The following is a 13,474-nucleotide window of genomic DNA, read 5'->3' on the forward strand; positions in this document are numbered from 1 at the left end:
GGACTCCACCAGTCCGGACCGCACTCTCTTATGGTCTACCTATCCGCTCTAGCACAGATCTCAACAGATCCCCCTGCTAGGCAACCACCAGTAACGTCCCAATACTAGTATTCCCAGAGACTCCGAATACTGGTATTGTTATTCTCTTCACCGCTGCCACCATTTGTTACAGTTCCCCTTCAGCCTTGGTCATTACCTTACCCTCCCTTCTGGTCTGTGAAACCCCAGCCAAGGATCAGACCTTTGGTAAACCAAATTAAGTATTTATTACAGATAACAAAGCTAACAAGATTAACAAGATTTCTTCTTAAGGCACATAAGCATATGGTTTTACTCAATACTAATCCGAACTCCACCTCCCTCCTTCTTCACGCTCTCCTGGCAAACAACTCTCTCCAACCCCACCAAGCAATCCACTCTTTCTCTTCTCCCCCCAGATTCCACAATTCACCACCTCACATTCCCACAGATTTACCTGTCCTCCTTTCATTTATACTGTCAGCCATTTTAAACATTCAGCCAATCATCAAGCATTCTATTGCCCATTCACTCCCCCTCCTCTTTCACTACTTACCATGTATACTCTAAACAACCAGCATTTACCATATATACACTAATATATAGGAACATCACACCCCCCCCAACTTTTTATCATAAAATCTTTCAGTGAGTGTTTTGAACTTTGGGTTATTCTTGGAGTTTTGTTTATGATCTCTTTATGGCATTGTGAGCTTTTTATATTCTATTATTTGCTTTCCGTTGTATTTGATTTTTTGGTTTTAAGACAAGGTTGGGGAATTTGTGACTCTCCCAGTGTCATTGGGCTTTGATTCCTATCAGCTTCAGCTAGCATGGACAGTGGTCAGGGATTATGGGAGTTGTAGTCCAACAATATCTATAGGGTAACAGGTTCTCTAGCCCTTTATAAGATCTTGTTTTGCATGTATTCATTTTATTTTTTTTATTGATAGCTACTCAGAGAACTTATACTATTGGGCATCATATTATAAACATTGTAAATAAAACACATATTATTGTGTGACATATGTTTTCTGTATAGTATTGGATTAGCTGTGTAGACCCATATAGTCTTATTTATGGACATCATTGCCAAACTATGGAGGTTGAAGGAGCTATGAAAAGAAAAAGCTGTTTTTTGGGGGGTATCTTTGAAAAATTCTGCACTTTGAAAGTCAGATTTCAGAATGAAAGTCAAACACTGCTAATGTTTGGGATGGCTTTTGTAGTAGCAAAAGTTTTGTAGGTTCTTAACTACAAAAACCACCCATTATAAGAATGTTCCTTATTTGTTCTAATGACATGATATCTACACTGATCTTCTGGTATGTAAAACCAGTAAGTGGCACAAAATTGATCACCTAGTATGAAGGTAGTTGAGCATCCAGTACAATAATTTGGAGCAGGCAGATCCACCTTCATGCCACATTCCTGCCATCTTTCTCCATCTTTACCAAATTTGTGTATAATTTTCACAGAATCTTTGGAACATGAGAAGATAGAAATAGTGTCACTGTTCTATTAGTGCACTGTTTGGTATTTTGAGGGAGGAAGCACCAGAAATATTCCACTGGTATGGTATGGCCTCTCAGTAGCTTCTTAGAGTGACTTCTTAGAGCGTGTGATTTTCCTAGAATTAAACCTGTGTTTTCACAAGCAATATGGCGGGAGATTTGTTTGCTCCTCTCCAACTCACAAATTCTGGCATAGAACGTATTCTGAACATGAAGTACAGCAGGTGGAGACATCAGCACTGGAGAGAATATGGTTCTGTACCAAGCTTTGATGTGAGTTGAGTTGGGAAAATGGCAAATCCTTGCATGAAACAATTTCAGTTATTTTCTTCAGCACTGTGTGGACATGGAAGGTTCTTGCTCCCTCCTTTTTAAATGGCAGTGCTAAAAACACCACATATTCTCTGGTTATCGGAAAGCAATTATTAATTTTTGTCTGAACCAAAGACCAATGTTTCAAATAAAATCTCTTGATTCTCACCATCCTCACACAAAATTTCAAAGTCTCAAACATTCTGTATTTTAGTGTATTTTAATTTCTGTGTTTTAAAAAGATTGTTACCCGAAGCCTAAGGGCTAAGACAAGATGATGTTTTTTTTTAAAAAAAAAACCCTCTTTCTTTCTTGAATTAACTTTTCCTTAATTGCCTTAGGGCATGAACTGCAAGCATTAATTCCAGCTGAAGCAGGCCAGATTTTTGTCTCTAGGTACACAATGAAATTTTGAGGTATTAAAGTGTGTTGTATGATTTGCCAAAGGCAACATAAATCAACAGTGTAGAACTTCAATGCTACCCCCTAAAGTATGTTGTGTTACACTGGAAATTCATGGAGATGACAAGTGATTAGGTTGGAATCTGAGTTCATCACCATTTCCCCCCTCTTGTGTTCATTTTTGGAAACAGAAGGACCTAAGTGGACACAAACTGAAAAAATGGAGAAGAGGTTACATGCAGTCCCAGCAGCTAACACTGTAAAGTTCCGTTGTCCAGCCACAGGAAACCCCCTACCAACCATGAGATGGCTAAAAAATGGCAAAGAATTTAAGCAAGAGCATCGTATTGGTGGATACAAGGTAAGACACATCTTCACCATGTTGTGGTTTAGTGGATGCCAAGTGGGGTTGCTGTATTATGGGAACGCTAAATATATTTCGATGACATTTTATAGATGCAGAATGTTTTACAGCAAGCTGTATAGCTGTGGTGAGAACCTGTGGCTTTCCAGATGTTGTTGGACTCCAACTCCCATCAGTCCCAGGCAGCATGGCCAATGGTTGGGAATGGTGGCAGTTGTAGTCCATCAACATCTGGAGGGCTACAGATTCCCCACTACTGTTGTAGAGGTATCACAGGATGTTGCTGTTTTATAGGAAATCCATGGTTCCATATCATGTGAGCTAGTTAGTGTCACTGGTTTATGTTGTCCACTCTGTGCCCTATATGTAAATAACATGTGGATAGGGCTGCTTTAAAAAAAAAAAACCAATCTGAAATCTTGTAGTGCTGCCAGTCAGTATGAACAATACATTGGTAGACGAACCAACAGTCTGGCATTGTGTACGAGACTGTTCCTATTAACTGTGTCTGTAATTAACCTCAGATTTGAAGCCCCAATACCCAGAAGTCCCTCTCTGCTTGACAATGCTGGCCTTAGCTATAGTCAGTTTCTGTGGAGTTCTGAGTAAATGGTAGAAGCGGATATAGTACCTGGGGAAAAAAAAGATTTTGTTTCTCTTTGCCTTCTCTACAGCTTTCCCCCCTTGTTTTCTGTTTGCTGACTTTGTAAGGTCAGTTTATTAAAAGGTAAGATTTAGTGAAAAGAGCTCTTGCTGTGTTTAAATGGTTTGTGTTAAAACAACAAGGAAAAAAATCATGTTCAGAAAACATTGTTTATAGAAGTGTCCTTAAGTCTGTGCTTTTGTGCTATGACTGCCTACAATATTTCAACTTCTAGAAATACAACTTGTAGACATATAGTATAACAAAGCAAAACAAAAATATTGTGTCTTGGTGATTGCAGCACACCTAAGTAAAAAGCAGGAAGACAATTTTTATGGATTTTATCAACTGTGAAATAGATGCAGAAAGTGTTTTGAGGGAAAATAATTGTAATTACTTAAAATTGTTTACTTAAATTTCAAGTAGCATGATTAGAAAGAACATCTAGAGAGGTTACCAAGATAGAGTTAATGTTAAACCTTTTGGTACCTACTGCAGTCAGGGGGGAAATTTGATCATTTTGCTTTTCTTTGGATATTTAAACTGATACATGGATGATCTTTATGCAGATAAAGACAAATAAAAATTTCCCACAAAAACCCCTTAGCTCCAGAAAGCAAAGCAAAGCAAAGCAAAGCAAAACAACTCGCATTAAAGGAGTCGGCACTAAAGAAATCTTTGCTGAGAATAAAATATACACAAAATTAAGGGCCTAATCAAGTTGGACTTTTATGTACACCATTAGGTATGCTGAATTGTCTGGCAAGCACAGTTCCCTGCTCATGGCAGGGTTGCCAATGGGAAGAGAGTAAGTGACATAGGAAACTCCTTGTATACAGAGCACCATGATGGGTGGGAAGGATACAAAGAGCTTAAAAGTTCCTGCCCTTCGTATTTTACAAAATATGGATAATTAGTGATGGGAGTGGGACATACAAAATGTTGCAGTGTGGAGTGCTTCTGTTTAGACTTCCATCCACTCTAATCCTCTATTTCTCCCCGCCGCCCCAGTTTTCCATTCCACAGCCACAACAATCAGTTAGCAGTTAGCCCACTGAGCATTCGGAGGGATTCTTATTTCCAACTCTTTTTAGACTTCTACAAAACTTGGGGTTTTCCCCCTGCCTGCTGATACCTCCCTCTTGTGTTGCTGTTTTGGCTATATAACCAGTAGAACTCAAAGTTTGAACACTGGAAAAAGGGAGTAAGTGGGACATGCAACAAAAATGTTGCTCTGTGGAATACTCCTGTAAGTTTCAAATGCCTCCATTCTGTGTTCAGTCCCGACCTGATGTTCTGTTTGTTTTTTCCATGGCCACTTAGTATGCCTCAGTCTTTATTGGGCTGTTTTGGGGCCTGCCACCTTATGTCTTTTCCCAAAATATTGTTTTGGGCTTCTGTAAACCTCGGGGGTTCCCTAAGCATGCTGATACCTTCCTCTTGATTGTGAGTGATGCCATTTTGTCTACATAAGGACTAACATTAAAATAATTGCATGTGCTATTAGCCTATATTATGATGTTTCCCTTTCATATTCTGCTGATCTACTCACAGATAAGTCTGAAGCCTGTCCATTTAAATTCATTCAAAACAAGGGCAATATTTGTACTGTACCACTATTTGTTGACCTGGTTCATGCATAAAGCCAAGCTAAACAATGGGTTACCATGAAAGAGCAAATGTGCAGGTTCCTGGAGTGAAGATCACAACCACGGCACACTCCACAAGTCCTGCTGCTGACATATGACCTGAGGATAAGTCATGGTTTAGCCAATGTTACATGTGAACCTGGGCTCATGGCTTGTTTTGCTCCAGACAAACCATGAACTATAACCAAGATTTGTTCTTGGGTTACTATTCATGGTTTGTCTAGGGGATACAAACCATGAGCCCAGATTAAGATGCCCCAAACATGGCTTAACCCTGGGTAGCACAGCAGCAGCACAACTGGGGGAGGAGTGCAGTGGCTGCAATCTTTGCTCTGGGAACCTACTCATTTGTGATCAGCTATGACTTGGCTTAGCATTACATGTAAACTGGGCCATTGTGATCTAATTCCAGCCTCATCTTTGCTTCCCATGACATAATATCAGCTTTCTGTTCTGAGCATGTTTCTCTAGCTGTACATCCTGTTAAACTCCCCAGCTGTGCTCTATTGTTGACTCAGTCATTCCTTCAACACCCCAGTCTTAAGTCATAATTTTCCTGCTTTGCTCTTCCAGCCTGCCCAATTGCCCTTAAGGATTTATTTCTTCATTTCTTCTGGTTAAGTCCCCAGTGATGCTCACCGCTTTTCCCTTCGGGCTTTTTGCTTCTGTGTTTGATTGGTCACTGTCTGAGTTACTGTATATAGGAGTGGATCCTGCCTTTGCATACTGTCAGATAAAATTCTATAAAGGCTATCCATCTCATAGCTCTGCATGGAAAGGACATATTGAAAGGAAATCATGGTGCTTTTTGAATATGTGAGTGTAGATCAGGTTTACAGTGGATTTTCACATACCTGTATCCTCAGTAAAGGGCATTTTTAACATTACTATTATAAATATATACACCAAAATAACAACACTGGAAGATATATTTATGTTTTGATAGATAAAGAAAATGAGTATATCAACACCTAAATACCCAGTATATATAACATTTAAAATTTGTAGTTCAAAATAATATAGTGACATAGTTATACTCAGAGTAAGTTATACTCAGAGTAAGACCTGTTGAAATTAATCAATAGTTTACTTAATAGACCTGAGCTGGTTAATTTAACACCAGTATTATTATTTATTGAATTTATATCCTGCCCTTCCTCCCGAAGGATTGGTTACTGACTCTTGGATAGATCTTATTTAATCTGGCAGCAAAGTGCATAATTTTTACAGTGTGTCACCCTTGCAGGTGCATCTGTGTCAGGGATTCCCCTGGTCCCTGAGCCTCACTTCTCGTAAAACAGGCTTTCTTAACCCTTTTGCTGCCACCAATTCCCACAGAATATCTCCTTAAACTCTTCTAGTAGCATGTATGGAAGGCTTTAGGCATGAGATGACACCACACTGAGAGACAATATAAATCATAAACTATGTTTGTATGTTTATTAAAGGGCTATTATTTACAAAAGGGAATACTGTTACTTCTTTTGGGTCTTTAAAGGTGCTTGCTGGCAGGTTCTAAAGACTCCAGAGACACTGTTGCTGTCACCAGCCTTGAAGTGGCCCTCTTTCCAAGCCAATTACTCCTACAACTAAGTCCAGCTACTGGGGCCAATCTGCCTCTGTGCCCCAAAACTCCTCTGGTTTCACTCATGGCTTCTTCGACAGTTTAGCCAGTGTTCTAGCCCCACTTGTGTCACTTCCCTCTGGCAAGACTTTTTTTTTTTTAGAATAATTGTTATTAAAGAAAAAATTACCAAGAAATATCAAAAAATAACATAGAGGAAAGGGAAAACAAAGAAAAACTAAGGAAAAAACTTTTTACAAAGATACTTTTCTTACAGCTTATATGTATGTATAACAAAAAGTATTACTAATAATATATCTATATGTAATTTATTATCAGAAATATATACACAGTTACATATCTGGCAAGACTTTTCTTCAGGGCAGCTCCCAGACTCAGTCACTTCACCAGACAGCTATTAATGACACCCTGGGTATCTATCTCTATGTTGTCTTCAATTCTTCCCTCACCTACTCTCATCAACCAACTCCTCACAGGGGCGTCACTATTGGGGTGCGGCCCGCACCTGGGTGTCACCATGAGGGGGTGACACCCAGAGCCACCCCGCCCCACGCCATTGCCCGGCAAGGCTGCTCCAACTCCTCGGAGGCGGGTGGGCTGGCTGGCGGGTGAGTGCGGGAGCAGCATCAGTGGGGCGAGGGAGGTGCGCCGGCATTCCCAGGCCTTCTCCGGCTGGGTGCCCCTCCGGCGCGCACCCTCCCAGGGGCATGGACAGGGTGGCTGGGCCTGAGTGTGTGCGCGCATGCGCGTGCAAGCTCAGCCACCTCATCCATGCCCCTGGGAGGGCACGCACCAGAGGTCCGCACCCCCCCGCACTCCCGCTAGTGACGCCGCTGACTCCTCACTTCAACTCTCCTCTCCAGCCAGCCCCAACTGCCCTTTCCAACTCCCAGCTGACAGTTGACTCCAAACTGCCTAGAACCTCCAGCCAATCAGAATGAATTTATTTGCTGCAGGCCCCATCTAATAAAATCTTAACAGCGATTGTGTCTCTCTCCTCTCAGAACCTGCCACCAAGCAACCACTGCTAAGCAAGCTTGCAACAAGCTACCAAAACAAGGCCTCATGGCAGTCACAGAGGTCATATAAAATTTCTTGAAACACAAACATTTATATAACATTTCTCCACAACCTGCAAGTGGGTAATCTTGCTAATATACATACAAATACCCCAACAACAAAGCAGCTTCATGGGCTTGGAGGGGTAGGGAGCTTCAACTGGAGCCAAGAAACTCAACCTCTAACAATTATGGATGTCATTTGTATAAGCAAAAGAGCAGAAAGTGATCTGGAAAAATAAACAAACTGACCAGCCATACCTTTCTGGGCTAATCAGAAGTAGCCAGGTGTGCCCTGAATCAAAATTGTAATGGCACAGATCAGGACTTAGCCATGGCAACTAAATGGATCCCTAGGGAAACCAGCTGCCCTCAAGGATGGTTGGCGAGGGCTATAACATTGATACCTGTGAACTGCCTGTAAGGACTTTCTACAGCCTTCAGTTAAGTTGTTATTTATTATATGAATTCTGCAAATATGAATTCATATATTTATTCAAGTGCACAAATATGTAATTTCAGTTTGTAAATCTACAATGGCCAATTTGCTCCAGCTGTTTACTGCCCTCTGTGGTTTTCTTTCTAGGATTTGTTATAGGTCTTACCACCATGCGTGGATACTCTCTGAAAATATGCCTGCTGCAAATGCTAAAGAAGACAGGTTTTAAAAATATTTTCTTCCTCTCTAGCCAGATTGTTTATCAAAAGTGTCAATTCTTCCAGAGAAAGAGGCATGCAGATGTTCCAGATGAACATTAATTAGTGAAATAGACATTTCTAACTACATTGGCTTATCTCATAAAATATGAGGGTGCACCTGGCAACACCTCCCTGCTTTTCGTAATAGCAAAATGTAACTGGCTACCATTCAGTATTACACACTTGCCTTGCAGATGATAGATGAAACAAATTAATAATAATAATAATAATAATAATAATAATAATAATAATAATAATAATAATAATAATAATTTAATTTATGTGTCGCCTATCTGGCCAATGGCCACTCTAGGCGACGTACAAATCAGTTGCAGTAAATGCAGCACAATAAAATACACATAAAATACAATATAACAAGGAAACTATAAATAGGAATGATAACAGTTCAGAGTAATAGGCAGTTAGTCCTGAAAATTAACCCTCCCCGAATGTCCCAAAGGCCTGTCTGAAAAGCCAGGTCTTCAAGGCTTTGCGGAATACATTCAGGGAAGGGGCAAGCCGAAGATGGTACTGGAGGGAGTTCCAGAGAGTGGGGGCCGCCACTGAAAATGCCCTCTCTCTAGTCCCCACCAACCTAGCTGTTTTAGTTGGTGGGACTGAGAGAAGGCCCTGAGTGGCTGATCTTGTCGGGTGGCATAATTGGTGACGCTGGAGGCGCTCCATCAGGTAAACTGGTCAGAAACCGTGTAGGGATTTAAAGGTTAGTACCAACACCTTGAATTGAGCCCGGAAAATTAAGAAAGTCAATCTCGTCTTGGAACATAAGAGAAGTTTTGTTCACTCCTAACAAGTGTTGTCTTTTAGAGAAGAAAGTTGTGCAGATGTTTGTCTCAGAGAATAAGAAATACATTAAAATGTATATTGAAGTTTATTGACTAGAAACATTTGGGCTACTTCTAAAATGGAGGGGACTTGCAAAAACCAATCTGAGCAACAAAAATCCCTTCCCTACCAATACTGCAAGGGGAAAAACCCCATTAGACATGCCCAAGAAGAGCAGGCCTGAGGAAAGCGGGGTGGGAGGGCTCCTGCCGGGCAGAAGGGCAGGATATAAATCAAATAATAAATAATAAATAAATAAATAAATAAAATCCCCAGGGCCAAACCTCTAGAGGGCCCGGGCCTTTGGGGGACTGGACCATGAAAAAATAACAGTACATTATTATTGTTATTGTTATTGTTATTATTTAAATTTATTACTCACCCTTCACCCAGTGGTCCCAGGGTGGGTTACAACAGTTTAAAAATACATCATTAAAAACTTTTAAAAACCGATGTAATTAGTCCTAGTCTGGCCAGTTTTCCTTCTACAAAAAGGAATCTTCCTTGTTTATCTATAAAGCTTCTTGTGGGTTCAAATGCTAAATCATTCCTAATTAATAGTGCTACTCCTCTTGCCTTATTTGATCCTTTCACTAAGAATTAATGCTTCCATATTTTGTTTAAAAGACCATCTGTTAATATTGCATCATGGGTTTCCTGCTACATTAAAATCTTGGGTTGCAGGTTTTTTACCAGTTTGTACAGCCTATTACAACATCACAAAAATAGAGTTGGTCCTAAAAATATACATCTGAGGTGTCTAAGGCCAGGGTAAAGAAGTGCATCTTCAGCATTCACCAGAAACTGTACAGTGAAGTTGCTAGACACATCTCTGTGGGGAAGGGAGTTCCATAACTTAGGGGCTGTCCCGGAGAATGCCCTCTCCCAGGCCACCCCCTGTGCTTCTGAAGGTGGCAAAACTACCAAAAGGACCCCCTCTGCTAATCTCAACATCCAGAGGGTCCATAGGGTAGGAGGTGGTCTCAGATATTTGGGGCCTAAGTTGTTTAGGGCTTTAAACACTAATGTGAGCATATTGAATGGAGCCCCAAAACCAACTGGCAACCATTACAGCAGTTTTAAAACAGATATATGAGTTCTAAAGGGAACCCCCGCCAGCAATCTGACTGCTGCATTTTGGACCTGTTGAAGTTTCTGAGTTGCTTTCAAGCGTGGCCCTATTGCAATAATCCAATCTGGAAGTTACCAGAGCATGGAGTACTATTGCCAAGTCATGTCTGTCCAAAAGGGGCCAAAGCTGGAAAAAGGCACTCATAGCCACTGAGGCCACCTGAACCTCCAGTGACAGCGTTAGATCCAGGAGTACCCCCCATACTGTGTTCCTGCTTCCAGGTATCTCAACAGACCAGAGAATGACTGTTATGTCTGTTGCTAAATCTCAGCATATCCAAGTGTTCTATCACTAACAGGCAAAAAACCTTGCGGTTTAAGAATGTACCTAAAGCCCACAGATATTTCTATCAAACTTTAAAAAGCAGGGAAATTGGGCAGCTATAGTGAATGCACCAGGGGAGCAGGAGACCTGAACTCCTCTCTGAGATATTGTACTGCCCTACAAAGTTGTCAAAATGCAAACACAATTTGGGTTGGTCTTTCACAGTCCAATCCACTTGCTGTGTAGCTTGGAAGAATTTGGTAACATGTGCCTCTGAGCATATGGTGAGTGGTGGCAATTGCCTATTAGTGAATTTCCCTGCTTTTTAATCTGGGAGGTAAGAAATGGGATCCTGTGCAAGTTTGCTGAGAATGGATTGATCATAAGTGGGATTTACACACACACACAGCAATCATGCTTAGGATAGGTGAAACTGACCACAGGGGATGGGGAAGGGAGGAGGGGGATGGAAAGGCAGAGGGGAGGACTGGGATGGGAGCAGGCAGGAGGGGGAGGGGAGAAGAAGGACAGATGTGGTCATTTGCATGTTTATTGAGTTCAGCAGGATTTACTCCCATGCAATCATGCTTAGGATAGGTAAAACTGACCGGGGGGGAGGGACAGAGGGCTGGAGTGGGCAGGGGAGGTGGAAGAAGGAAGAGGGGAGGGGAGGAGAAAGGGAGAGGAAAGGGAAAGGAGGGAAAAGGCAGGTCTGATCATTTGTATGATTATTGAGTTGAATTGGATTTACTCCTATGCAATCCTGATTAGGATAGGTAAAACTGACCAGGCTGGGCCTGGCAACCATGACATCTTCTGTATCTTTCAAAGTTGGGCAGGGGGAAGGGACAATTCTACCTTGTGGTTTTTCCCATTACAGTGTTGCAAGAACACCTGCACTTGGCTGACTTTCTCTTCTACTAAAGATACAGGATCAGTCTCAGGCCCTGAACTTGGCAACCCTACCTCCCACCCAAATTTAAAACAAAGCTGTTCCTGGCCACATCCACACCAGGCCTCTATTACACTTTGGACAATCATTATTTATTTATCTATTTATTTAGTGTATTTATATACCGCCCCATAGCCGAAGCTCTCTGGGCGGTTTACAATAACTAAAAACATTAAAAACAAATATACAAGTTTAAAAACACATCTTTTAAAAACAATTTAAAAGAATTTATCATGGCTTCTCTCAAAGCCATGGCTCAAAGCCAATCATGGCTTCTCTCAAAGAATCCTGGGAAGTGTAGTTAGTGAAGGGTGCTGAGAGTTGCTAGGAGACGCCCTGTTCCTCTCACAGACCTTCAATCAGAGTGACTGACTGTTAAACCATTCTCTTAGGGGAATAGAAGTCTCCTCTCTGCATCTTTCACAAACAACACTTCCCAGGATTCTTTGAGGGAAGCCATGACTGTCTCAAGTGAAATCAAGTCTGGTGTGGGTGTGGCCCCCTGATTAGGCAAGCCCAGCAGCTGTGAGTCTGGCTTTTAGAACACTGACAGTTGGTCGTCACTGAGCATGCCCCACATTATAATAGGCTTCCAGCCAAAATTTCTTAAATTAATTAAAAATCAACCAGGCATTTTTTTAACTTTTGAACTGTAGAAGATGAAGGTCAGAGTATGGGGCAAGGTCAGTATTAGGATTACAGGTACTCTGTGAACATGGCTGATTTTTAATGAATTTCAACAGATTATGAGAACTCGGACAGAAAAAAGGGCTCTGAGTTTTTTCCTCTCTTTTTAGATTTTGAACTCTTGATTCTCTCTGACTGTTTTGTGCATCGCCATGAAAATTGAGAGGGTTGTTAAGCAAGCGTTTCTGAGTTCAGGACTATACATTTTGTAAGGTTTTGTTTTGACATGAGCTTATGGGAAGCATCAGAATGGAATGTGGGGGTATTTTCCATTTAACATTGCGGAATGTGAAAAATCCCCGCTGGCTATAGTATACAGCCACTCTTCTGGCTGTATAATAAGTATGATTCAGACATGGCAAAGTGCAACATACACCTTGAGAGTCTCAAGTTGAGACCAGAATTACTAGCCTCTGTTGTAAGCCCCATTGCACAGTTCACATAACTACTAGGCTCCAGTGGTAGACCCCTGTTCACAGAACTAATTGGGTGATTTCACATTTGCTCAATAAGCATTTCCTACAATTCTCTTAAAGGAACATTATCCCACGGTGGCAGACAGAAAGGAAGCTAATACATGGGAATGCATGTCACCTCTTCTTCTTATTTGGTCTGTGATTAGAACACATTGGAACAAGTCTACATGTATTTTGGCATTGTTTTACTATTAAATTAATATTATGCAGTAAAAAGACAAGTCTGGAACACAGGAGAGAAAAGTGGGGGGGGGAACCTAGACAGATTTATTTTGCCTGGGCTTTGTTTCAAAATCATCATGTAGTGATGAGGGAGATAGTGAAAGCCTGTCATTTGGATGTTCAAGTATTATTATTAGAAGAAGAAGCTAATGAGGATTCTGCTGAAGTAGAAACACTAGCACTACTCAGGGTAGGGATAGATTGATCTCAAATCTCATTATTGAATACTTCATTGTGAATTAATTTGCCTGTACACTTAGCACACCAGAAGAAATATGCATATTCTTACCCAAACATGAAGCACTTGTTCTTCAAACATCAACTTAATATTAGTATAAACTACTAGTGTGCAGTACTTGTAGAAAATTTAGGACCACCATGAATTCTCTGAACCTCCTTTGTAGGACTAAGTAAAAAAATATTTAAAATATTGATGCTATTGGAAACAGCATGAACATTATCCTGAACTGATATAAAGTACTTGTCTCAAATTAATGTTGACTATATTAAAAAAAATGCAATGCAAAAAATTATGCATTTTTCAAAAGGTTTTTAGGCATAACAGTTTAATGGGTAAGAGCATGAAGACTTGCCCTAAGTTAAATCTAAGTCACTTAAAAGCTTGCTTAATAAAGAAAGTAGTAACATTTCATT

The 13,474-nt window shown here is 40.8% G+C and overlaps 1 protein-coding gene across 10 annotated transcripts in view; it reads left to right on the plus strand.

Moving 5' to 3' along the window:
• FGFR2 (fibroblast growth factor receptor 2) overlaps positions 1-13,474 on the plus strand; it is a 198,703-nt gene that overhangs the window by 89,147 nt on the left and 96,082 nt on the right. For all 10 annotated transcript variants that reach the window (XM_061635811.1, XM_061635814.1, XM_061635808.1 and 7 more), the window contains one exon: positions 2,438-2,607. In XM_061635811.1, the coding sequence (XP_061491795.1) occupies positions 2,438-2,607 (170 nt within the window). The remainder of the gene's footprint in view (positions 1-2,437; positions 2,608-13,474) is intronic.

Source organism: Rhineura floridana, chromosome 7 (genome assembly GCF_030035675.1).
Source record: "Rhineura floridana isolate rRhiFlo1 chromosome 7, rRhiFlo1.hap2, whole genome shotgun sequence".
In the NCBI taxonomy this organism is placed as follows: domain Eukaryota; kingdom Metazoa; phylum Chordata; class Lepidosauria; order Squamata; family Rhineuridae; genus Rhineura; species Rhineura floridana.